This window comes from Colletotrichum costaricense, assembly GCF_030867565.1.
Source record: "Colletotrichum costaricense strain IMI 309622 chromosome Unknown Scaffold_8.1, whole genome shotgun sequence".
Classification (NCBI taxonomy): Eukaryota; Fungi; Ascomycota; class Sordariomycetes; order Glomerellales; family Glomerellaceae; genus Colletotrichum; species Colletotrichum costaricense.
Genome location: NW_026848237.1, coordinates 219,626 through 244,315, shown reverse-complemented (window position 1 = coordinate 244,315; position 24,690 = coordinate 219,626). Strand labels below are relative to the sequence as shown.

General features: G+C 50.9%; 11 protein-coding genes across 11 annotated transcripts; 6 read left to right on the top strand and 5 right to left on the bottom strand.

Moving 5' to 3' along the window:
* Positions 1 to 1,516: 1,516 nt before the first annotated feature.
* CCOS01_08108 (pectate lyase B) lies at positions 1,517 to 2,634 on the top strand (the record flags this gene model as incomplete). The annotated part of the gene is made up of 3 exons (XM_060456269.1): positions 1,517 to 1,823; positions 1,892 to 2,136; positions 2,209 to 2,634. The coding sequence occupies 3 exons, from the start codon at positions 1,517 to 1,519 to the stop codon at positions 2,632 to 2,634; spliced, it is 978 nt and encodes a 325-aa protein (XP_060312543.1).
* Positions 2,635 to 2,997: 363 nt separating this feature from the next.
* CCOS01_08107 (major facilitator superfamily transporter) lies at positions 2,998 to 4,665 on the bottom strand (the record flags this gene model as incomplete). Its single annotated transcript, XM_060456268.1, has 5 exons — positions 2,998 to 3,518; positions 3,571 to 3,757; positions 3,820 to 4,221; positions 4,294 to 4,308; positions 4,375 to 4,665. 5 exons carry the CDS (start codon positions 4,663 to 4,665, stop codon positions 2,998 to 3,000), a joined length of 1,416 nt encoding a protein of 471 aa, XP_060312542.1.
* Positions 4,666 to 7,080: 2,415 nt separating this feature from the next.
* CCOS01_08106 (major facilitator superfamily transporter) lies at positions 7,081 to 8,835 on the top strand (the record flags this gene model as incomplete). The annotated part of the gene is made up of 2 exons (XM_060456267.1): positions 7,081 to 8,561; positions 8,622 to 8,835. The coding sequence occupies 2 exons, from the start codon at positions 7,081 to 7,083 to the stop codon at positions 8,833 to 8,835; spliced, it is 1,695 nt and encodes a 564-aa protein (XP_060312541.1).
* A 42-nt stretch (positions 8,836 to 8,877) lies between these two features.
* Positions 8,878 to 10,384, top strand: CCOS01_08105 (uncharacterized protein; the record flags this gene model as incomplete). Its single annotated transcript, XM_060456266.1, has 3 exons — positions 8,878 to 8,889; positions 9,043 to 9,105; positions 9,281 to 10,384. The coding sequence occupies 3 exons, from the start codon at positions 8,878 to 8,880 to the stop codon at positions 10,382 to 10,384; spliced, it is 1,179 nt and encodes a 392-aa protein (XP_060312540.1).
* Positions 10,385 to 10,706: 322 nt separating this feature from the next.
* On the bottom strand, positions 10,707 to 11,640 carry CCOS01_08104 (uncharacterized protein; the record flags this gene model as incomplete). The annotated part of the gene is made up of 3 exons (XM_060456265.1): positions 10,707 to 10,754; positions 10,808 to 10,884; positions 10,941 to 11,640. The coding sequence occupies 3 exons, from the start codon at positions 11,638 to 11,640 to the stop codon at positions 10,707 to 10,709; spliced, it is 825 nt and encodes a 274-aa protein (XP_060312539.1).
* Positions 11,641 to 12,395: 755 nt separating this feature from the next.
* CCOS01_08103 (uncharacterized protein) lies at positions 12,396 to 12,755 on the top strand (the record flags this gene model as incomplete). Its single annotated transcript, XM_060456264.1, has 2 exons — positions 12,396 to 12,539; positions 12,606 to 12,755. 2 exons carry the CDS (start codon positions 12,396 to 12,398, stop codon positions 12,753 to 12,755), a joined length of 294 nt encoding a protein of 97 aa, XP_060312538.1.
* Positions 12,756 to 12,862: 107 nt separating this feature from the next.
* CCOS01_08102 (major facilitator superfamily transporter) lies at positions 12,863 to 15,054 on the top strand (the record flags this gene model as incomplete). Its single annotated transcript, XM_060456263.1, has 5 exons — positions 12,863 to 13,402; positions 13,473 to 13,713; positions 13,781 to 13,849; positions 13,903 to 14,349; positions 14,450 to 15,054. 5 exons carry the CDS (start codon positions 12,863 to 12,865, stop codon positions 15,052 to 15,054), a joined length of 1,902 nt encoding a protein of 633 aa, XP_060312537.1.
* Positions 15,055 to 17,550: 2,496 nt separating this feature from the next.
* On the bottom strand, positions 17,551 to 18,572 carry CCOS01_08101 (uncharacterized protein; the record flags this gene model as incomplete). Its single annotated transcript, XM_060456262.1, has 3 exons — positions 17,551 to 17,718; positions 18,214 to 18,344; positions 18,419 to 18,572. The coding sequence occupies 3 exons, from the start codon at positions 18,570 to 18,572 to the stop codon at positions 17,551 to 17,553; spliced, it is 453 nt and encodes a 150-aa protein (XP_060312536.1).
* Positions 18,573 to 19,331: 759 nt separating this feature from the next.
* Positions 19,332 to 19,799, top strand: CCOS01_08100 (uncharacterized protein; the record flags this gene model as incomplete). The annotated part of the gene is made up of 1 exon (XM_060456261.1): positions 19,332 to 19,799. The coding sequence occupies one exon, from the start codon at positions 19,332 to 19,334 to the stop codon at positions 19,797 to 19,799; it is 468 nt and encodes a 155-aa protein (XP_060312535.1).
* Positions 19,800 to 20,224: 425 nt separating this feature from the next.
* CCOS01_08099 (uncharacterized protein) lies at positions 20,225 to 21,052 on the bottom strand (the record flags this gene model as incomplete). Its single annotated transcript, XM_060456260.1, has 1 exon — positions 20,225 to 21,052. The coding sequence occupies one exon, from the start codon at positions 21,050 to 21,052 to the stop codon at positions 20,225 to 20,227; it is 828 nt and encodes a 275-aa protein (XP_060312534.1).
* A 2,330-nt stretch (positions 21,053 to 23,382) lies between these two features.
* Positions 23,383 to 24,381, bottom strand: CCOS01_08098 (uncharacterized protein; the record flags this gene model as incomplete). Its single annotated transcript, XM_060456259.1, has 2 exons — positions 23,383 to 24,226; positions 24,284 to 24,381. 2 exons carry the CDS (start codon positions 24,379 to 24,381, stop codon positions 23,383 to 23,385), a joined length of 942 nt encoding a protein of 313 aa, XP_060312533.1.
* Between the last annotated feature and the right edge of the window lie 309 nt (positions 24,382 to 24,690).

Genomic DNA, 24,690 nt, shown 5'->3' with positions numbered 1-24,690 from the left:
ACGGGATACGCCCGCCTTGAATGGGTAACACAAGGCCGCTATTGTCTTCTGTTCTCGTGCTTGGTAAGAAGTGAGAAAATGGTGGAGTAGGCAGTTGAACTGCACGATGATTGGAAAGCAGAGTTTGGCAGTGCAGAATGCCAATATTCGCATTCTTGGCAGCTAATCCCCCTTTTCAATAGTGCAACATGCCAAGGTTGCGGGTAGATGCACAGGTCAATGACCGCCCCCCTCACTTCTTGCATCATGACGGGCATACTGTCTGAGAGTGATAAAGTTCGCTACGAAGTGATCGCAAAGTGCCGGGAAGTTACAAGGAAGTAAGATATAGAAGTTTCCTTTCGCATCTGTGTTCCTCTATAGTTGAGAACTCGCCGTAAGATGGGCTTTCAACGTGAGGTAAAAGGTGTAAAGAGATGGGAGCCGGTCATCAACTCGTTGGCAACTCGCTATGAGCAACCAGGCCAGGGGTCATCCCCCCACACTCATCATGACAATAACCCCCATCAGATCAGCAGCGCATCTTCTTAGATAGGCGGCGCCATCCGCTCTGCACACGGCGACGCTCTGCTTTGAGTTATTCCTCCAACGACCAGTCCTCGTTCATTTAGACAGCATCTTGGCGTTCATCTATCTCTGGGGTGCCGCGCGCAAAAGCCACTCACCCTGCTGATCCGAAACATAGCAGCTGTACAACTCTAGCGCAGGGTCACACCTTCAGCGTTACTGCGGACGGCTGCCCAGCTGGGGGGGCACTGGCTCGGTCTTCTGCCCTCGGTGGGTTCAGCTAGGCCCTGCCAGCAACAGCCGAATGAGCCTATTCGCAACCCCTGCACTCCCCAACCACACCAGGCCATACCAGAAGACGGGCAATATCGGACAGGAGCCATTCTCTCGCGTTCTTTTAGGAAATGAAGTCGCGCCCAGTTCTCTGGCTTTGGTACCCTGGCCGTCATGGGACGGGCCAAGACATCGGTCTTCCTTACTTGCGTCGTTCATGTCAATGTAACGGCCGCGCTAGAGGCCAATCACCTCTTGCTGTATCCTTCGGCCAAGGCGTCTTTATCGACGGAATCCTCGTCTAGTCCCTCCCATGCCCTGTCATGTTTGTAAGATCATCTTGGACTACACAGAAGGCGAAATAAATAAGGGTCTCGATGAGCTCAAGGGATGCGCTCAGTTGGAAACGCCCAGCAATGCAGTTGTCAACGTGGAGCCGCGGACTGGCCTTCTTGCAAGTTACCACAACTACCAATGGCGCCATCTTACCTCACTTTAAACGAGAAACGGAATCCGGCGCTTGTATTTTATATATAAGACTCAGCCGTCGATAGGTCGGACCAACAGTTCTTCTTTCTCTCCATCGCGCCTTTCAAGTCTTTCATTCTCTTTCCTGTTCATCCCATTCCATCAACTTCGGTAGTGCTAGTCACCCGCTTCACGACATTTACCTATTATTTCATCCGAACCGATTCCTTACCCAGCCTATTTACCTAAGATACTCAACACCACCAAGATGAAGTTTCCAGCTGTCACCTTCATGGCTGCTCTGGCCGCGGCTTCGCCTGCCAACATCGTCACCGCCCGCAACGAGCTTGCTCTCCGCCAGGCCGCCGAGGCTTGCAACATCGGCTACTGCACCCAAGGCGAAGGTACCACCGGTGGTGCCGGCGGCTCCAGTGTTACCGTCAAGACTGTCGATGAGCTCGTTGCTGCCGCTAAGAAGGAGGGTCCCCTTACCATAGTCATCTCCGGGGCCATCTCTGGCAGCGCCAAGGTCCGCGTTTCTTCTGACAAGACCATCATCGGAGAGAAGGGCAGCTGTAAGTATCGTGAAGGTTACAATTACCGCCTCTTACGCACTGTTATACTAATGTCAATATCTCTGTAGCGCTCAACAACGTTGGCCTGTACGTCCGCCAGGTCAAGAACGTCATTATCCGCAACCTGAAGATCGGCGGTGTCAAGGCTAGCAATGGTGATGCCATTGGTATCGATGAGTCCACCAACGTCTGGGTTGATCACTGCGACCTTTCTGGTGACTTGAGCGGAGGCAAGGATGACCTCGATGGTCTCCTCGACATCTCCCACGGTGCTGACTGGATCACGGTCTCCAACGTCTACTTCCACGACCACGTAAGTCCTGTTATGATCTTGGCTTCTGTCTCTTGGTTCTCAACAAGTTCCAAACTAACAACGATAATACAGTGGAAGGGATCCCTGGTCGGTCACTCTGACAGCAACGGCAGCGAGGACAAGGGCAAGCTTCACGTCACCTATGCCAACAACCACTGGACCAACATCAACTCCCGTACTCCTCTCGTCCGCTTCGGTACCGTCCACGTCGTCAACTCATACTACGACAAGCTCCTGCTCACCGGTATCAACTCCCGCATGGGCGCCCAGGTCCTTGTCCAGAGCACCGCCTTTAACAGCTGCCCCGCCGAAGCCATCTTCTTCGCTGACTCCAAGGAGACCGGACACGCCGTCGCTGAGGACGTCGACCTCGGTGGCTCCAAGAACTCCGTTCCCAAGGGAACCCTCACCTCTGCCTCGTTGCCTTACAAGATTGCCGCTCTCGGCTCCGGCAACGTTGCTGGTTCCGTCCCCGGCGCTGCTGGCCAAAAGTTGTAATTGGATCATCAGCCGGTTTGGATGTCGTAATTATGGTATGGTGGGATGAAATGATATTTCTTTGTACATACTTGACTCAGTGTATATGCGCAACGCTGCTGGTCTGTTGATATACGCCCCTGTTGTGTACATATGGGGTCCGACCGTTTGCCAGAGCTGGGTTATTTGGAGGCATTGTATATAAGTGCGCGGTTTACTCTTTAAACTGAGCAGAAGCTTCTCTCCCAAATTGATTCCCACTGTAGTGTGTCTGTGGTGGAATGATCGATGAGCTCTATCTTTCATCTACCTACATCTATGGCTCGGCAACAAATTACGTGGGCAATTGTACAATCAAGGACAGCGCCTTGTTATACCTCTTTTTTATAGACCAGACATAATGTTCTCATCCCGCTTCTTGATGCGAGGGAAGCAAAGCCACACGATAGCCACGACTGCAATCAGCGACAGGACAATCGGCTGGAGTACAGCAACACCCTTACTTGTCGCAATCGCGCCAATGATGAACGGAAAAACCGTTCCACCAGTACCACCAATAGCCATGGCAAAGCCAATAGCGCTGACATGGATGTGCTTCGGGAGTAGCTTGGCTGTCATCATGACTGCTCCAGGGAACATCGGCCCCAGGAAGAACCCGAGGAAAGCCACCGCAATGGCTGAAACGATGAACTGGGGAACAAGCCAGAAGAGAAGCTGGAGGGCGAGACAGATGGCGATGTAAATGCTGATGCAAAGCCTTTCTCCATAACGCTCTGTCACGAAGCCCAAGGTAGCACGTCCCAGGGCCTGGCCTGCCCAGAATCCAGTCGCAGAAATACCAGACGCATAGGCGGATGCCTTTCGAACGCGTAACATGAATGTTACGATCCAGCCTCCGAGACCAACTAAGAAGTCGAGTTAGCACCTTTCAAGCACCATACCGATATGACGTCCTACCTTCGACACCCATGTACGCAAAGAAGAATATGGAACAAAGCCAGGTAACTTTGGATTTGAGTGCGATTCTGGTACCCGCACCCCCGTTACCCTCGTTCTCGTGCGCGTGCTCCGCGCGATACATAGCGCCGGTCTTTTGCCAGAAGGTGACAGTGAGGCCGACCAGTTCGAGGACAGATGCACCGACCTACGAGTTGTTAGTACATGTATTTATTACCAACGGCGCCGGCCAAGTGACACTCGACCCACCATTACATAGTAGTAGTTGTACCAAGGCAGCTTGGCAGTAACCACCATCGACGTAGCGATCAGTGGAGACACGAGAGCTCCAACGGAATAGAAAGAGTGCAGAAACCCCTGAATTGTGTTTGCCTTGTCCATGGCGCCAACCCAGGCGCAAAAGCACGCATCAGTCAGTCCATTGCCGAATCCGCTGACCATATTGGCCACGATAAGTGCTGGGTAAGGAGGATGCAAAGCCAGGACGACGTATGTGATGATGTGGCAGAGAGGGGCCATGATGGCCACGCCTCTTTGACCAAATTTCTGATGAATCCTAGCGTTGGTGAATGCTGCGACCGAGTAACCGGCGAAGGGAGTCAGAAAGATCAACGAGACGATAGTGTAGCTGAGTTCGTAGTAGGTTTCAAGCTGGAAAAGAATTAGAATGTCAAGTCCACTACAGATCCTCTAATATTTAGAGCGCATAGGAGGCTAACGTACGTAGGGAATCAAAGCCTGAAGGATGGTGTTATGTTAGTGACTACTTATCTACAAATTATCGGCATATCAACGACCACTTACACCGACTGCTGCGTCGTTCATACCGGCAATGGCAAACGAGAAGAAAGCAAAGCCTAGTCTTCCCATGTTACCCCTTGGCGAATTCCATCGTTCGATAGGTCCATGAGCATTTGTCGGAGGAGTGTCGTCGGGCGAATCCAACGATTGATGTTCTTCGGGTCCATCTTTCTTCGGCGAGGCAGTCCCAAGTGCGCGACCGCTGGAGCTCAGTCTGCCGAGCTCATAGGGTTCCGAAGTGAAGGTTTTCTGGTGCTGCGCCTCGGATCGCGCCTCGGTGACGGTTTGCGACATCTTGAAGGGGTGTTGGCCAGTCACCAGCGCAACCTGATTCTCTAAACTCTGTGTACAAACGGATTGGCTTTTAAAGAACGCCGGACGAGAACCATTAATTGAACTCGTTGGAAAGAAGAACAGCTTCCATGATAATAAAAGGGTTGTCGAGAGTGGTCTGGTGACTTCGCTTGAACGAGAACTGGGCGGGGGGGCTTCCGCCGATGATTATCCGGAGGATCTGGGGTTCCAGGGTTCCAAGGTTCCTTTCTCGGAGTCAGACGCGCAGCGCTAGCGGAGTATTGGTCGGAAACATTCCTGACTAACACACGCAGACGAGGAGAGGAGGCGGTTTTCCTTGCCGATGATTCGCTGACGGTGTTAAACACACCCATTTCAAAGTTGACTCGGCCCAGTCTTAGCTAAGATACAAGAGGCGATCGGACTTGCTCCACTGGGCCGAGTCACTGGAGAAGCCAAGTTGCGGCGTCGTTTTGCGAAACCGAAGCCTCTACTCCCATTCCGACCCATAAGGCCCCGAAAGTTTGAGCGAGAACACGGAGCCAATGACGACTGTAAGAAACGTAGTAAGTGATCTGGAACATTGTTATGTAATGACAGTACAGTGATCTCTACGAGATCGAGGATGATGGTGATAAGATAGGAGTTTCGATTCACCGCATGGAGAATGAAACCAGCGAAACCACTCTCGATTCTGGTTGCTTTGAATCTCGCATCGACTTCATCTCGTCAACTATTTACCGAGCAGGATACCGGGTAAAAGAGGTATATTCAAGATTACATTTCAACACAGAAAATTCGAAGATTAAGGAATATAGGAAAGTGATTCTGTCGGAATGAGAGACTTCGTCAAGATTTAGAATTGAAAATGGTGTCCATCTTGAACAACGACAATCAAGGAAGGTCTAGGCAATAGTTTGACTCTTGATGGACACCCTGGATATCGGTAAATCGTAGCGGCTGCTGGCTTACCTGGCGTGACGATGGCAATCTACGAGCCTTGTTGCATTCAAGTTTGCTGATGCAGAGCGCTTTGCATTGCAGGACGGGCATAGGAATAGGTTGCCACGATCTCTGGTCTCTGGGAATCGTTCTCGCAATCGTTCGAGAACAAGGATGATCTCAAATTTCAAGACAGCTGCCATGATCGCGGGATCACTAGTTGGTCGTGTGACGTTTCCTGACTCAATTTTAAGGCGAAAATTGGTGTTGCTTCCGATGAAGCCAGCACGGGTGCCCGGCGCCCATCAAGGATTGTAGAAAAGCCTAGAAGATTGCATGAAGTAGAGACAGTCTTGGATGCTGTTTTCGAAATATCGATTCTCGTGCTGGGGTTCTGCGAAAACGACCAACCAGAAAGTGTGCCAAGTAGAGGCATCTCTTCTCCGTGAGACCAACAAAGGTGAAGTCTCGGACGCCCTGTCGAAACGGCGGTGAATCATGGAAGCATTTTTGTAACATGAGGTACTCATTCTAACCACACCTGATGGTGAATGAAGATGTACCACAAACAAAGAGGTCAATCAAGCAGAATTGATTTGTCCAGCCTGCGTCATATTCTTGCCTTACTCTATCTGGTATGATTATCATACAAGATGATGTATAATCATCAACAATTCCTCATAAATTCAATGATCACTTCATTTGCACATCATTTAGAGAGTACCGTGTATCTCAGGAAAACCAGGGGTAGTCAACCAAAAAAACAGATAGATGTGTTACACAAGCTAAGGCAGTGACCCGATTGTGGCTTCCCAGATTGACGCACAAATATTGGCTCTTGATCACTGCATCGCCTCGGACATGCGTCGACCCGTGTGTTGACCAACAAGGAACGAAATGTGGCGAGAGAAAGTCATTTCTATTGGTGTCATTATCGCGCAGTCCCATAGTGTTTAAGTTGCCTAGATCGCAGATATGATACCGTGATTGACGGGGGATGCAGAAAGGGGTGCCTGCATGTTTGTTGTCGCAACAATCAATTTGCTTCGGTTACTCCCTTGTTCAAGCAGATCAAGAAGTGAAGGTGTTTACTTTATCCTTGATGCCTAGATGCGCCAAGTAGGTAACAAGGCCATGTGGTAGGTCGTATCCAGACAATGAGAGAAGAATCGCGGCTGTGGCCAACAGACCTGATTGGCCGTGTCGAAATGCCAATACTGTTGAGGACCATTCTGTGTTGGTGAAAAGGAGCGCCAGTGGCACATCCCGACCAGTCTTTCCTCTCGGGTGAGTTGTGTCACTAACCTCGGAGCAATTATCCCCATTCATTATCAAGGCCGTGGAGTCGCTTCAGTTTCGAGTTGGAGGCTACCCCTCAAGCTCAAGTTTCTAGACTTGTCACTAGCAAACAGCCCAAATTATGAACCATCTCTCAATCAATTTCTCCCTTCCCGTAAATAATTGTCTTTCGAAATGGCGAAAGGTTCTGGAATCTCAAACGACAGCAAATGTTCGCCGGCAGACCATGACTTGAGCAGAGATGGCAAAATTGATGGAGCTGGTCTTGATGCTACCGGTTCTTATGAGGAGAAGTGCGGTGATGCTATCGGACAAACAACAAGCGACACTAATACCGATTCCATCTCCCCAAGAAACGCTGCGCAGAAAGAGAAGATCCGATCGAGCCTCGTCCGCAAGTTCGATCACAGGCTGGTACCTTCTATGTTCCTTGCACATCTTCTCTTCTTCCTCGACAAGAGCAACATTGCTCTCGCTCGTATCAATGGACTCGAGCGAGACCTCAAGCTGGTTGGCAACCAATTCAATGCAGCTCTGGCAATGTTCTTCATCCTCAACATACTGTTCAACATCCCAGGAAACCTAGCCGTACGCCGTGTCGGAGGTGCCATATGGCTGCCGCTCTTGATCATCTCATGGGGGATAGTTACCACTCTCAGCGGTTTCATCACCAACTTCGTCGGCCTCTGCATTACGCGCGCTTTCCTTGGCTTAACCGAAAGCTCTTTCCTTGGTGGTGTTCTGATATACCTTGGCTTCTTTTACACTGCCGATGAGCTCATTCTTCGTGTGGGCTTGTTCTACTCGAGTACCGCCCTTGCTGGGTTCCTCGGTGGCTTGATGGCTGCTGGACTTGGACAGATTAAGGTCCGCGGCTATGACGGGTGGCCTTGGATTTTCTTCATTGAAGGGGCCTTGACCGTCTTGCTGGGCCTCCTGCTGCTTTTAATCTTGCCACACACACCTGCTGGCGCCAAATTTCTCTCGCCGACTGAAAGGGCTCTGGCTGTTACGAGAATGCAATGTCAAGATCAATGGCACTATCTCGGCAATCCTCGCCTGTCCGACCAAGAATCAGCATCAGATGATCGACAGGGTGGTATATCGAGGCTCCAGAATAAGAAGGATCCTCTTACATGGAAAACTATTTCAGGGGCAATCCTTAATGTCATCACCATTCTGATGGCTCTCGGAAGCTTCTGCTCTATCCAGGCCATCTACAGCTTTTCCATGTTCTTCCCGACGATTATATCTGCCATGGGATACAAAAAGCTGCAGGCATCGTTGATGACAGCTCCCCCCAACTTTGCGGCATTGATCTTCACTATTGGCATCTCCTTCTGGAGTCGTCGGTCTGGAAAGACTGCGCTGCCCTTGAATGTGTGCAGTATGACCGGCATTTTCGGGTACATCCTGATGATCGTTGGGGCCCACGTCGGTCCGGCGCCGTTCTACATGAACATCAAGGTTCAGTACGCTGGCTCATTTTTCGTCGCCATGTCAGTCAACGCAACACCTCCTCTGGCGCTCACATGGATGAGTATCAATGCATCACCGCACTATGTCCGTGCCGTTGCTTTGGGTTTCTTACTGTCGATCGGAAACTCGGCTGCCTTTCTCGCTTCCTTCACCTACATTAAAGATGAATCGCCCAGGTAGGTTACCCTCATGGATACTCTTGCGCGTGTCCGTTCACTGACTCTGTCATTTCTCAGATATCTCAAAGGGCACTTCATCAACTTTGGCTGCCTGGTTGTGTTATTGGTGATAGGAATTGTTTTGCCCCTGTATATGAAGCGGGAGAACGAGAAACGGTCGCGAGGCCAGCGCGATTTTCGACTAGACGAGAGTCAAAGGGACGGCCAATCGGCAGAAGAGCATGAGTTTAGACTCAGATGGATGCATCCCAGTTTCCGATTTAAGTTCTGATGCGGCTGATCGAATTTGAAGAGAAGATCTTTCTGTTAAGACATGATGTACGGCGTGGGTATAATTAGGTACACATCTCTCTGGGCACACGCGGGAGAAGCATGCCTTCAATACGTTTGGTACGATCCCTCAGGTTCCGGCGACTATAAGTAGAATACAGACGACCATGGACAAGAATAAATTTCAAGTGAATCATGTTCTACAAAGTACGGGGTGTGCAATCGTTACATCACCAGTGCTCGGCGAAATGAAGCCATCACCAGAATCGAGGTACGTACCGTCGGCCAAGTAGTGAGATAAACGCCGACGGCGCATTATCTCCGACACTAATGCAACGCGTGGAAACTGCCCACCAATTTCGCGATTCATTGCCGAGGTGGATCTCCCGTCCTTCAACCTCCCTTCCAAAAGTTCCGACTCTCGTTGCCGGGCTTCTCGACTTTAGACGACGTCAACTCTCGGCACAGAGCCGACAGAATCTGTGCGGGCCGTGCTGTGTTGCAAGACGGCTTCACCAAAGCGCAAGAAAAAAAAGAAAGACACTCTTATACACACGCGAACACAGACAATGGCGGCGGGACACGGCCTCTTTTTCTTCATTCCCGGCAACCCAGGGCTCGTCGATTACTACACCGACTTCTTCGATGCGCTGAAGGCCCGCATCGGCTGGGCCGACGGTCACATTCACGTCCACGGTCGCGATCTGTTTGGGTTTAGAGATGACAGCCACGAGCCGTTCAGCAAAGACAGCCCGCCGTATGATGTGGAACATCAGATTGAGCTTGTTTTTGACCATTTGGCATCATTGCGGCGGACAGACTCTTCGCGTAATGCGCCGGGCAAGAAGGGCGAGCCATATGACTTTGTCGTGATCGCGGGCCATTCTGTCGGTAGCTACATTGCCCTTGAGATTTTCCACCGGCACCTAAAGGATCCCTCGCGTGCGCCCCATCTCAAGCTTCTCACGGGCATGCTGCTCTTCCCAACGGTCACACATATTTCCAAATCGCCGAGCGGAAAGCAAATGGAACTCATCCGTACGACGCCATTCCTCGACAATACCGCACACGTGATCGCACAAAAGTTTTTGAACCTCTGGCCGGCGGGCGCGCTCCGGTGGTTCGTGGGCAATGTTCTAGGCATGGGTCCCAAAGCAGCAGATGTCACGACCAGTTTCTTGAAGAGTCGGGACGGAGTATGGCAAGCCATTCACATGGGCAAAGATGAGATGAAAGTGATTACCGAGGAGAAGTGGGATAAGGAACTCTGGGAGGTTGAAGAGGACGATGTGGGGAACGGCAAGCGAGCTGCTCCTAGATTCTTCTTCTTCTTCGCGAAGAAGGATCACTGGGTTGGAGACCATTTCAGGGACCACTTCATCAGAGCCAGAGAGAAGCACATCGAGAACGGTTGGGCGAGGGTTGAGATTGACGATACGGGACTTCCTCACGCTTTTTGCACTACGGAAAAGAACAGCGAGATCATCGCCGCCAAAGTCGCCGAATGGTTGAAAGAGGTATGGGACGGCTTGCCTCAGCCACCAGCATGATTATGCGGTGAGTGTGTCTTTTCATCACGATTACGCCCAGCGGATTTTTTGAGTGTATAATATTAAACAATAGACAATAATTGTATTCCAAAATTTCCAACGCTTCTGATCTTACATGAAGTAACTGGAATGGGAGAAGCGGAAATCCAGCAGATACCTGCCTTTTCCCTCGCCTGAGGTAACCGGGAAATTTTGCCGTCTGGTGTGTTGGGGTATGTCCGAATTTTACTATCAACTCTAGACCATGAAGTTGCCTTGATGACACCGCCAATAATCTGGGAAAAGTCTACAACGCCACACCTCACTGGTTCTGTTGAAGAACTCAGGAGGGCATTGGCCTTCCAATTTGCATACTCTGGACGCTCGCAGTCTAACACCTCGTCAGCGCCTAGCTGATATTCAGGAATCCCATTAGATGCTTACCTCTGCTTCAGACTTATTCTTTCTTCTTCTCATCAAACCATATACGAATGCTCCCATTGCTAAGAGGGACACACCAGCTAGGCTCTCTGTTAGCGGATAACTTACCAGTTGAGCTTCGTCAAGCTTGACTTACCAACACCGCCGAAGACACCCAACAATACTACAGCTGTGGGAGTACCGCCGGCTCCCTTGGGAGTTCCTGTTGATGAAGCTGAAGACATGGGCGCAGACACGGACGCCGCAGGAGGCGGCATCGGGAACGGGCTAGCTCCAACAAGAGGCATCGTGAGCCCGCTGGCTGGAGGAGGTGGTGGAGGTGGTGGGGGCGCGACGACCGGCGGAGGAGGAGGTGGCGGAGTGCTCATCGGCGGTGCTGCTGGCGGCAGCGGCGGTGATGTCTGGACTGGCGGAGCTGGCGGTGGAGGAGGAGGCTGATTAACTGGGGGAGGCGCTACTGGTGTCGCAGTCACCGTGACTGTTGTCGGGACCATGATCATCACGGTCTGTGTCGCAGCTGGGGGCGTCACCGTTACGAAGATGGTGACCGTCGGTACGTTGGCATTGTTGTTCGGAGGCAGTCCTGTAGCCACAGGCTGTCCAGGCGCCGCCGGCGTGGCTTGAGGTTGACCGCTGAGTAGACCTAGGACTGAGAGAAGCTGGTTCGGATCGAGAGGGAGCGCGTTGGCGTTGGGCGCGCCCGCTTGCTTTGCAGCTCCTGCGGCAACAGCTTGAGCATTGGCTGCTTCGGCGTCTTGCATTTGTCGGCGAACATCTTGAATCTCCTCCTCCTCCTCCTCGTCGCGCTTGGCGACGTTACGGTTTCCCATATCCATCACTTGCTTCACCCTCCACGCCGGTAATGTTGTTGCTGGAGTGGCTAGTCGGTCTTCTACTTTGCTCGGTACGTCGATTCACTGTCTAAAACATCTCTGCTTCGGTAGGTGAGCCGACAGGTCGTGAAGCACTTGTCAAGCGTATCACAGATGCGCTTGTCGTGCTAGCCCGGTTGCGAATAACCGAGAGAAAGGGTCCTGGGATACTAGATAAGGCAGCGGCCAGGGTAGTGAGCGAGGTGGAACCCATGCACTTCTTATTCAGGCCTTGTGCTCGTCCATTCTGTCAGTCTCTGCTAGTTCCATCCATCATTTGACTTCTGGCTCGTGTCAAACTTTGGAGGCCGAGGCGCCACCACTCGGGCCCGGGCCTTTTCGCGCTGGTCTACGGGGTTGAGATGTGTCCCAAAGGGGTAAGTGTGCGTCAAGTTTCCGACTGACGGGTAGAAATGATGGGAATTGGGTGTCATTAACACGGTTGCCGGAGACAGTAGGGAAAGAAGGTGATCGATTAAGGGCCGGCTTTGGCCCATTAGGTGAACGTGCGCTCCCCGACCCTCTCTTTTTCTCTGCTCCGGTTTGTTTCCTCTGCCCTTAAAGTTCCTCTACTGTTTGTGTTGAGAGGAGAAGGGGGGTGGAGGGGGTCGGAGAGCCATAGATAGACTTCGAAGCGTCGACTCGTTGTTGGCGATGACTGCGACGCGGCGTCGAAGCAGCCTCGTTGTTTCACAAAGGAGGCAGAAGTGGTCTAGAAGATGGGACGACCAATAGCTTCAGTGTTTTGCGAAACCATTTTCTGTAACCTCTTGAGCCTCCCATGCCTCCTTGCGCTTCTCGTGCATTTGGGCTGGGCGGCCGTGCGAGGAGTCGCAGGCATCCCTGGACCACTTCGCGCGAGGGTAAACCTGGTCCTCTCTTCAACTTGGAGGTTTCTTTCTCGAGCTGATTATCGAAATTCGATTTAGCTCGTTCAGCCGTGTTCGCGATCTCTAATTGACGTCAGGACGATGATGAATACTAGCTGGCTGCGTCACAGCGTGGCGGTGAAAGCTGAATTGGACTTCCAGACCAGCCGGTGGACTTGGCCAGTATTGTTCTTTATATGCATGAGATAACCGAGCGTAGCAACTGTCCACGAGGCCAAGATCTGGTCTTCCATACTTTGGTTTCTCTCATTTTTGAACCGGCGAAATAGAAAAGGGATTTAGAGTCAAATTAAGCTATGGATCCCAATCGGCTACAGCCGCAGCCGCCGCCGCGACCGGACGTGAGGAGGGGACTGCTCGGAAGTCTGACTGCTGCATCAGCTGCAGCGTACAACTTTCTCGCTCATGACTACGAGTACATGCCGGACCGATACTATGACGAAAAGGCCTTTCCCACTCGGTTATCTCGGGCCGGCACCAGCATCCGACTAGGAGCCCCGCGCGGCCGTAACATTCTGCCGCTGAGACCGCCGCCCATCCGGAAGAGGACCTGGCAGAAGGATAGCAGCACTGGAGAGCTCCGCACCAAGTCGTTTGAAGACTCTCAGTACAATCAGTATGACGAGGGACGTGGAGGCCAAGACCGGAATCCTTTCGACGATTCCAATGAGATGGGGAGTCAGCAAGACGACGACAACGATGATGGTAATGATGAACCGTTTTCGGTCTTCACCAAGAGGCACAAGTGGTTTATTCTAGTTATTATTGCTTCTGCGGGTCTCTTCTCCGGGTTATCGTCCAACATTTACAACCCTTCCTTGGATGCAATATCCAAGGTGAGTGGAAACTATCCGTCATTCTTTCAAAGCAATTCACGCGCCCTGCAGATGCTAACGTACGATCCAGGAGCTGAAGGTTAGCGCATCACAAGTGTCACTCACAATCACGTCTTACTTGATCATGCAAGCCGTTACACCGCTGCTATGGGGCCCCATGTCTGACACGCTCGGCCGGCGACCAACGTACATCGCTTCCATGGGCGTTTACATTGGCGCCAATATCGCGTTGAGCTTCTCGCCAAACTACGCGGTATTACTCATTTTCCGGGGTCTCCAAGCTGCAGGAAGTGCCTCAACTGTCAGTATCGGTAGGTGTTCCGACTTAGCCATCTCTTCAGTTTCCAAACTTGGCAGCTAACGTGTCTGGTGTGACAGGGAACGGTGTTATCCAGGATATCTCTCCGACGGCCGAAAGGGGGGCATACATCAGCTTCTATCAAGCGAGTGAGTCGTGGTACTCTCTGCTGGGGTCTTGAACGGCATCTAATTCTTTGTAGTCCGAAATTTCAGCACAGCGATCGGCCCGCTGTTAGGAGGTGCTCTCGCCAATTCCTTGGGCTTTCGATCCGTGTTTGTTTTCTTGCTCATCGCCACGTCGCTGATTCTCATCACTATCATGGTATTCCTACCAGAGACTTTGAGAACTATTGCTGGCAATGGATCCCTCCGTCTGAACGGCATCATCTACAAGCCGCTCTACAGATATGTGACAAAGGAGCCAAAGTATATGGAGGATCCAGATGGACCTTTGAATCGCAAGATTACCATTTGGACCTTTTTGAGGCCGTTCAAGCTCTTCAAAGAGAAGGACTTGGTGATCAACCTCGTCTGGGGTGGTGTGATCTATGCCATCTGGAACATGGTAACGACCAGCACAACTCCACTGTTCAAGGAGCGGTTCGGACTGAACGAACTCCTTCTTGGTGTAGCATTCATACCCAATGGTCAGTAGAAACTACCCCTTCCGAACATCAATCACTGATTGGATGGCTTGAACTCCGATGGAAGCGGGACTGCCCGGACGTGACTGACCTGTGTGGGTAGGAATTGGGACCATTGTCGGCTCCGTGTTTGCGGGCAAACTTCTGACTCGAGACTACAAAGCCGTTGAGACCAAATACAAGGAAACCCATAACATCCCTTACGACGAGGAACTGTCACCCAAAGATATTGCGCCGGATTTCCCTTTGGAGCAGGCCCGTCTGAGACGCCTCCCGTGGATAGTCTTCCTATTCGTTGCCTCTATCGTCGGCTACGGTTTTTCTTTGGCGTATCCCAATGCAATATCCCGACCGGGATGGATTGCGTTGCCCTTGGCAATGCAATTTCTTATTGCCGCATCGGCGAACGCCATCTTTGCGCTGAACCAGACCATCATTTCGGATCTTTGTCCCAGTGAGGGCGCGAGTGCCACAGCCATCAACAATGTGGTCCGCTGCGGGCTGGCAGCTCTCGGCGTGGCATTCGCAGAGCAGATGCTCAACGCCGTTGGCCCTGGCACCGCGTTCCTTGTCCTCGGCATGGCGGTCATAGCTGTGTCTCCCATTCAGGTTGTCAATCAATTCTGGGGGCCCAAGTGGCGGGCTCAGAGAGAGAAGAGGAGGTCAAAGGTTGGTGTACAAGATCATCCAGACCGGCAAAAAGCCTAAAGCCTATTCTTCTTACCGATTGTGATTGGGGTATGACCACGAGGGACGTTGATTTGCATTTTTGAGCGAGGCGTTCTAGACATACACGAACCATCAACCGCGCCAGAACGGTTCTCGTCAGCGTCTGCATTTGGGAGAGCGGCCTCCACCTATCACGGTGCGTACATGTAGACCTCAGAAACACAAACAATAGTCATTGAGCGATCAATACTTAAGCCAGAGCGACTCATCATATTTTGATGAGGCGGGCCTACGAGCACCCTAATTCACAAGCCTGTCTTTCTTTCCATCAATTCGGCTACTTCATCGGGCGAAAGTTCCGCCTCAGGACTGGGTATCGTCATTTTGCCCTGATGAATTGCCACCGGCCACTCTCAATGATCAACAATTTAACTAGGATGGCCTGTCACTTGTCTCGATCTCTCTGGTTGCCTGTGAAGACAGAGTTCCTCTGAGGCGGTCCTTCCTGTAACAAGTCGTCTGGTGTTTCTGCTGAAACCTTCAAGCGTACAGCGTGCATCCCAGTTGGAATCTAATATGGTGCTCGAACGCCTGGCCTCGGTGGTCCGTACTTCATGCCTAAGACGCCGCATTGCTTTCCCGATGGAGCAAAGAATTGCGCCAATGATCGGCAAGTGAGTACCAGAATCCGTCTTCACGTGGGCTCTCGGCTCTTTGCCCCATTGGTATATGCATAGTTTGATGGATTAGACAGCTCACGTCAAAGGACTGGGGAAACGGGCTAGGACTTGCAGGCCATCTGACATGGAGAATTGGATGGCAATGTGCTCTCTCTCATAATTTGGCAGGTGCAAGTGAAGATGCAAATCTGCATTCCTTTACTAGCGCCAAGCAAAGGCCAAAGAAAATAATCTTGGTGATCGCCAGGTCGACGATGACCGAGACTTTATTGTCAGTCAGAACCTACACGTTACATTTGGCTGATATCCGCCGATCCAAAAGCATCTTCCGATAGTTCATGGTAATTGATTCAGGATCCCGTGGGTGCGGGCCCTCGGCCCAAGCCTATTGATCTAGGGGACCCCTGCTTCAAGCTTCAAGTTCGATTCATGGTCTTTACAACCCTGATTGGCGTATGGAACTTGAACTCGTTGACACGCAAGGTAAGATGATTACTCTATGGTATACAATCCAGCGTACTGTGATTGATCACAATCTGCTGCTTTGTGCGAAAGGAAACACCTAAGCGCATGCAATTACTGATTTTGTGTTGGACAGAGTGCCGAACATTCTTCTCGTTCATGTCGATTTACACCCGTTTGTGTGAATACGAGGCAGAGCGGTTAAGCCTGATTCTCTGGAAAAGGACTCAAATGACTCTCGTTCACTGGAGGCTTTGTTTAGAAGTTGAGTCTACGTGGCGGGGCACTAAAAAATGATGTCAGGTTAAGTGAAATAATTCTACTCTAGAAACCAGAAGGCTCTGGGACGTGAGTTAGAGCATACTAAGGCTCTTATTTCTTCAATTCTGGATATAAAATGTTTCGAAACTGATAAGTTACGGCGGACGGAGGAGGGGTTTTCGACAGGCAGCCCCCTGCCGCCCTATCCTCACGGATGTCATCGCCGAATGGAAGCCATATCATTGCTTTTGATTACACGACTAAGTGTAGGCTATTCGCTTTATAGGAAGGAAGAACACATGGGCTGAGGGGGCTTGAACCGTCTAGAAACTAGGCGAAAATTGCTTATTGGAGCATAATGCACCACAACCTATCCGAGCCTTGATCAACCAAGGAGCATTCGACACCTTCTCAAGACTCCTTCTCATAAGCTAAGTTCATCCATCTATATCTTATCCACCTAGGCTATAAGTTACGGCTTGTTCAGACCTGCTCGATTCTATGAAAATCAATCCTCAACGCCAACCTAGCCACAATCAAGCTGGTTGTAGATTACAATCCCCTTGTTGAGGCGGATCACCTTTTTGCTTCCCACTGAGTTCTGTCTTACATCTAGGGTGCAGCAACCCTCTTGCCATCACTAAGTTCCCTTCCGCATTCTCTTGTGTCATATAGGTCAGCCATGAACCAAGCACCAACTCACGGCTTCGCAGAATTGGCTGTCTTGAAACTCTAGGATGTGCAAATATTTAACAATGTAAACTAATCTATGCCTATATCGGTCTACTGATCGCCCGTTATAATGAGCTCACTTGAAGACGGTAGGGTTCTGGATCCGCTTCCCTGGACTTTTTGACAATACTTGAGGCTGAAAGAATCTTTGCACCCTGGCCAGCAAGTCGAGCTGAGTTTCAATTTGTCAGTAACGCGGCAGAAATTTTGCTTCTACAAGTCGATCAAAAGCTAGGATGTAGCCTCTCCCCGGCTCTAAACTCTCAGTGAACCCAATGTCTCGAGATGCCGTCAGGTCATAGTCGATAGGAATCGGCGAGGTTAAAATGACAGTCAGTATATCCTAATCAACGTTTACGAGGGCGCTCCGTTCAAGACCATTCGTGATGACCCAGTCTGGCTACTTGTCTTTCCGAGCAATGAGACAGTTGATGCCAAATGTCTGGCTGGTGAGCTGCTCTGGTGGCCCGATTCCATTGAGGCCAAAATAGCTGCAAATAGATCGCCACTTCATCTCCCACGAGACAGAATCGCCATCTTCGATATTTAATGGCCGCTCATGAGTCTCCTACGAGTGCAAGGATACGTGAATATGGAAACGGGTTACCGGTCTTGAAAAGAATCGGTGTGCAGTGCCGTCCAGGACTCTTAGGTTCCTGGAAAGGGACAGGACGCTCCGTCACCATACGTAGAAAGATAGAATGAGTGATACAGCCCCAAGCTCTGTACCGCGTTTATGACGTTAGACTGGGGGACAAATCCAGGCTGTAGAGTAGGCCTTATCAGATGTGGCTGATACGAGGGAGTTGAGGAGGCGCGACTATTGTCGAAAAGTTCACCAGAAAGGACGGCCTGACTTCGACCCATTTCCACAAACTGTTAGCGGCGTCTCTACTTACACATCGCACTGGGAGAACTAGAAAATCTTAGACGCGTACGGTTCTGGCAAGCGGGCTAGGTCTTCCTTCCACGGTGCGGGAGGCCAGCCGAATCCTAGAATTCCGTGCCCCTAGGGAAGAAGCCTTTAGTGAAACTTAATTTTCGCAGCCGGAGTTTCACTCACCTTTCCGCCCGTCTGTAGGGAAACAATTTCGAGGTTCGGGCATAGATGCTTGACGGCTGCCAGACCATTGTCGATGATCGCAGCGTTGATCTTGACTGGGTTTTCTAGATCACTTTCATGGCCCGTGTACGCTGCAAGAAGTCTCTTGGCCAATCCATTTATGTGCGCTGTGCTTTGATAATCAAGCAAATGAAGTTGTACCTACCAGTAACGTATAAATGCAACACCACAACCTCTGGGATAGCCTTTGGCCTCTGCAGCGTCAAGTCAGCATCGGTAAGATCGAGTCCGGTATGTATCTTCAGTCTCGGATCGTCCTCTAACCGTGCCGTTTTCCTGCCCATAGGCCTCTTGCTCATGCCTATGAATTGACTGAAGGCGACTGTTGATGGGTAAGGTAGCTAAGACACTCGAGCATCAAAATCCAGCTGGACTAAGTTTTGAGCATGGAGAAAAAGCCAATGAATGTGCAACTTGGGAGGCTCACGATACCGGAAGCCCCAAATGTTATAGCACCATTTCTCTTCTCAAAGACCATCTTTGCGTTCTCTTTGGGATTATTGCATCGCGCTCCGTGCTCACAGTCCGTTGCATTCATAACGGCAGTGGCCGAAGGCTAAGGTATGTAGGCGACAACACTACTACATGCAGGATGTTCAAGAATTTGCCCATGCCGATAACTACCTATACCAAACCTGATTCCTGAGTTCTTTGCAAAGAAAAACACGGATCCTCTCGACTGAGATTTCAGAGCGAAGCCATTTTGACGTGGATTCTCGCTTTCGCTTTCGGGGTACGTTGAGGAGGCCGAAACGCGTATAGACTCCGCACACGCAGGGCTTCTAGAGCTTACAAATTTCCATCTTTCGTCCGTTTGACGGTCGAATATCGTTGCGTCAAGGAAACCAAGAAACATATTTAATCCAGAACCATTTCGGCGAGAAAGATGCGAATAAATAAGTAAGCTGTAGACACAAATCATTGATTTGCGAAGAAAAATACACCCTCCTCTAGTAGGATAAGAACCCTCCTACTTTAGGTATGTGCATATACTCAGCTATTGTACAAATATTCTGCCATTAGTTACGGCTACTGATATCGGGGTATTAAGACGGAAGATGTCAATCGAAGACTTAGATGGGAGGATCGTCCTGGCCTCAGTCACAGAAACAATCAATGCTCCTGCCAACGAAATTTGGCCGTTTCTCTCAGCGATCGGAGCTGAGCGGATCCTGATCCCGGGCTGCACCCGATCCGCAGTCCTGGAAGGATACGGCCAGGGCGCCGTCCGCCGCGTCTACTTTGGTGAGACCTACTTTGATGAGCGCATCGTCGTGTGCGACCACAACGCCTTCAAGCTGCAGTACGAAGTGCTTGAGCCGAGCCCGAGTCCGGCAATGGAAGTCCTTGCAGCCGTGCAGCTTCATCCTTCCGGTTCTGAGGAGACGATCGTCACCTGGGTATCTGGGGCCAGACGAGTTGAGCAACAGCACGAGGATAGCATTAAGCAACAGGCTGTGGGATTTTGTCACGGCCAGATCGCATCTCTGAGGAGGTTGACTCAGAACACCAAACCTTCCTCGTAGGCACTATTTCTTCAGCGATGTATGCAGCGCACACCGTTCTAAACAGTACATATTCAAATAGGCAGTTGGTAGGCAGCTGAATGGATGAGCTTGAAAATAAACTGCTCAGCGATTGGATTCCTCGGCGTTTCTCGTGACAAAAGCCCATTGAATGAGGGGTGATGATGTTTCTAGTTCTAGTAAAGCAACTCTTAAGTCTTACGCCCTTAAACCCACCAGGAACTCATTCGGCAGGAGTCTTTATCCAAGTGTGGTAAACAAGGCGTAATTTCTCGCTGGCAACCATGATTCTGTTTTTGTACAACACAGAGGAAACATCCATAGCTTAGGTTCAAGTTCCAACGAAAGCAGTAGAGTAAACCCGTGAAAATCTACAACACTCTGGGAACTCAGATCGCTTTCATAGCTTCCGAAGAGAGTTGAGATCATTCTTCCCAGTAGGCTGCCGTTTTATATCGCTTCTGAGAGATACCGACTGCAGATATTTCGCCATGAGCATTGATTCCGCCATGTCCTATCAGAGTCCTTCGTTGCACGTCAAAACAGTTCTCCTTCAAAACGTTGTCACAAAGGTTGTGGAGTCTCTTAACGGTTATATCGCAGTAAGTTGTCTCGTAAAGGGATACAATATCGTGGCCGTAAGACGTTGTACTGTTGCAAACCGACGACGCTGCATGTTCCTCAGCGCGGGTGACGATGAGATGAGTGATGTCAGGGTTTGTGCCTCGTCTCTTGGCCAACTTCTGTCTCTTGGCCTTTCGCTCAGACTCCGTCAAAGAACGTGTTACAATAGGCCGCGGGTCATGGTCGGCCATCTTGTCCCACTTGACCTTGTCAACTTCACGTTGTGTGTGCTTGTCCCGGCCTTCTTGTCCGGTGATTGCGTCCCGCTTGTACTCCAAGGGAGGCTTGAAATGTGGAAGGTTTGCCCCTGGCCGAAGTTGATACCAGAACGAGAAACGAGGAGTGCTATTACACAGGTATTCCTTGTACATCTCGACTTTATCTGGTGTTCCAAGCATATCGTTGAGATGAAAGCTCATGGCTCGCGCGTTGAGGTCGTCGTATGGTTCCATCTGAGGCTGATGGCCTCCTGCTCCGCTTTCGTCACCCAACATAATCGTAACCAGAGTATGGTCGACATGTTCCGTTGGGATGCCTTTGTCATGGAACCACATGAGATTGTAGATCCTATCGTTGATGCCGAAGAGAAATCTGAGGATCTTACGGCCTGGACTACCGGGTGGAAGCATCTTGGACTCGCTGAAGCTGGTGAACCGGGAAGTTGTACGATCCAAAGCTTTTCCAGCAGGAAAATGAAGATCCTCAAAAAGACACTATGCGGTAGAAAGCTGCATAATATCGAGACCGCATTGAGTGTCAGAGTAGTATACGACAGTGTTATGCTGTTCTCAACGGGTTCAAGGATTGCGATCCTCTTATGCTTTCCATTAGATTTCGAACAAGTATGCCTTCAACAATGGTGCTGAGCTCTTTCGCCGGTTTGAGCTCAGTAGTCTCTTCCCAGCACAATTGACACGTCGTACTTACTTGGCAAGGGTCGCAGAAGGATTATCTTTCTCTAAGAGGTTTCACGACGCAGCACTAGGCTTTGATAGAACAAAAGGCCTGTGATTCTAAGACCCATTCCATCCCTTACTGGGTTCTTCGGGCATTTCCATCCTTTCGCGTACATTCAAGATCAGTGTCCGGTTTTTGCTCTCAGAATATTCGATCAGCATCAGAAGGTCCCAATAGGACTTTGGCCATAGCAGGGATCATCAGCTACTTATCAGACTCTCTCTCTCAAATCATGCACCTAGGAACGAGATTGATACAAAAGGGGTTGGTCGAAAGATATTTTCTAGCTACTCGCTCGTGACGGCTGGAGAACTCACAGTCATGAAATCGTATCCTACACGCCAGTCATGGTTTATAAACAGCTTCAGTTACCAACATATAGTGCTCATATAGGTGCATGGTCAGCAAGATTGTCCGGTTAGTTGATCCACGTAATACAAACGGCTCGAGTAACGACTTCGCGGCAGGGACTATGGGCATGAGAGGGAGCACCACCTAGATTGTCACTACGTTGTTTGCGTATGGCCAAACATATGGGATGAGCCCTGCATGACTTGATATCCCTTAATTACCGAAAATACTTGCCAGATAGACGCATTCGGTCATCATAACAACACGTATTTAGCACACTGCCATCCGTCTGCGCTGCGGTGCTTAGGGATAGGTACCTTAGTGTCGTCAGCCCTAGCCCTACATTTCTTTCTGTCATGTAAACTCACAGGATAATCTAATAAGGTGAACAATAATTCGACGGAAGATTATGTGTGTGAATCCTTCCGACAACTAGTTTCATTGCGTATAAGCTGACTTTTGCAACATTCAATCGCTGTTTGTTATGCGCAAGTTATCTCCGTTCTCATCCCTTAGTAGCATGCCCCAGTGCCTGTATTGTAATCGGAATATTTCACAATATTCTTCGCTGACTTCACCAGGTGTCTGTACCCAGCTGTGGCCTGCTTCAACAGTAGCAAAGCTTCTCGGGGAGGAGCGGCGTTTTTGGTCAAACTGAGCTAGGCAAACTTCCGCTGAAGTCGCCCACTATGGATGTGGTCATCTGCGAACCAGCTTTCAAGGAGGAAGTAAGATGAATTGCCAGTTGGAAAAGGGCTACAGCTTTACCTGTGATTTCCAAGTTCAGATGATCATCCGCGGCATCCATGGGAAGTCCGCGCGGACACCATTATGCTTGATGAAAGTAGCAGAACTCCGAGCATCTCGAATCTCCGAAGGCCGCTTGATAGTGCGAGCCGTCGATGGAAGTTTCTGCCCAGTCACTTCAAATTCCCCTCGTCTTTCCCGATAAGAGAGCTTGCCTGCTTGCTCTATGCAGGGCCAACTCTGACAATAAGTTTGGCCACTGAATGGTACCGAACGGTACCGAACGGGTGATACGAAGGGGATGGTTGGCATGAGGGAGAGATGCTGCCCAGGCTCCAGGATCGAGCGTGACCATCTCAAACGGTATCGGAAGACTAAGAGGCACCACTCTTGACGGTCGCATTCGCCATTGCGAAGTTCACTTTGGGCAGACTCGTCGCCATCGACACACCTGCGTCATGAGTAAACTTTGTAACCGTGCCTTATTGGCGAGCTGAAACTACTCTAATGGCCGTAACTTTGCATCAGAGCAATAAACTTCAGCTAGAAGCAACTCACCAGGCACCGCACAGAATATCAGAGGATCATGCCTGTCACACATTTGGAGCACTTTCGGTATAGAACCCGACTTGTTGTCCAGTCATCATTCGTGTCTTTGTCATCCCTATGTACACACACTCGGATTTCCCAGCCAAGCCAAAGCCTTTGTAGTCTCACCGAGTGACATGCCCAAGACTTTCTCACCAATATGTTCCACCGAATATAGTTATTGAATTATGGAGTTTTAGTTTACCCACGAGGCATGAAAATGAGTGTCTTGTCGCTTGTAATTTGTCCCGTGTGTTCGCTATCTCCGAACGATTGCTGACTCAAACTGCGCAAAAACCATTTCGTCAACACAAGCTCATACAGAGTTCCTACCAGGAACGGCAAGGGGTAAACCACCACTTCCACCAGGCTTAGGGGGCGGTGTTTGGGGCTTTTGAGGGTTCTGTGGTGTCTGCGGTGCGGGATTCTGAGGCGTCTGAGGCTGCTGGGGAGGAGGAGGAGGAGGGGCTTGCGGCTTGGGAGGTGTCTGAGGGGCAGCACCAGGCTTATTCCCATTTGTCGCACCTCCGGCGAGAGCGCCAGCCATGAGAGCTCCAGCAGGGGCAGGGGCTGGATCCTTCGGGTTGTTTGTGTTTGTGTTACCGCCCGCCTTGGGCGTTCCTCCAGCCGGAGGCTTGGGTTTTGAACCAGCCGCAATTGCGCCGGCGGGAACAGGAGCAGGTGGGACGGGTTTAGCACCTTGATTTGGATTACCTTTGGCAGCTCCAGCAGCATTTCCTCCAGCCGCTGCAGCTCCGGCTCCAGCGGCGGCGCCGGCCTTCTTGGGATTCGCAGCAGGTGGTTTGGGCGCCCCAGCGGGTGGTTTGGACGGAGTAGCAGCGGGAGGGGCGGCGGCGGGAGGCTGGGCGGCAGGCGGAGTCGGCGGAGTGACCTTGGCCGGAGGCGGTGCCGCCTTGGCCGGAGGTGGAGTGTTGACCTTCGCCTTTGCCTTTGCCTTTGCCTTTGCCTTGGCGGCCTTCGCCTTCTTCTTCTTCTTCTTCTTCTTTTTCTTGCCGAGGAGCTTGGCGAGTTTCTTCAGAATCTGACGCTCCTTGATGTGCGGCTCATCTTCCGCGACTAGCGCGGTCTCGGGCTGTTCTACAGCGGCGACGGCGACGGGGGCATTAATCTGCGGCACGTCCGCCTGAGCGCCCAGCTCGCTGCTGTTTGTTAGTTTCTTGAGGAAGACATGCTAGACGAACACAATGTATGCTTACCCTAGGTCCCGTTGGACAACATCGGTCCCCGCCGGAGCACCATTGATGCCGACGAGGAGGGCCGAGGCGAGCAGGAGGGCTGGCGTGAAGAATCTCATTATAGTGAATGGTGGTATTTGCTCAACAAATGATTGGAGGTGGTGACCAAGACAAGCTTGGCGCTTGATAGGAGGGGAGTACTCGTATCTGAGGTTGCCGTTAGGGTATCGGCGTAAACTGAGGAGCCTGCCTGGCCTTTCCGCATAAGTAGTTGGCGATGAAGCTCTTCTTTAATACTCCGTTTAGTCAACGAGAGCGAGTATGCATTCAGGCTCGAGCCCAGGGATGTGCAATGCTCGTCCAAACCTTGGAATGGCTTCCATTCTGCCAGCCGTAAGGGGTGGGCGTCGATCCATTGGCCGCGACTT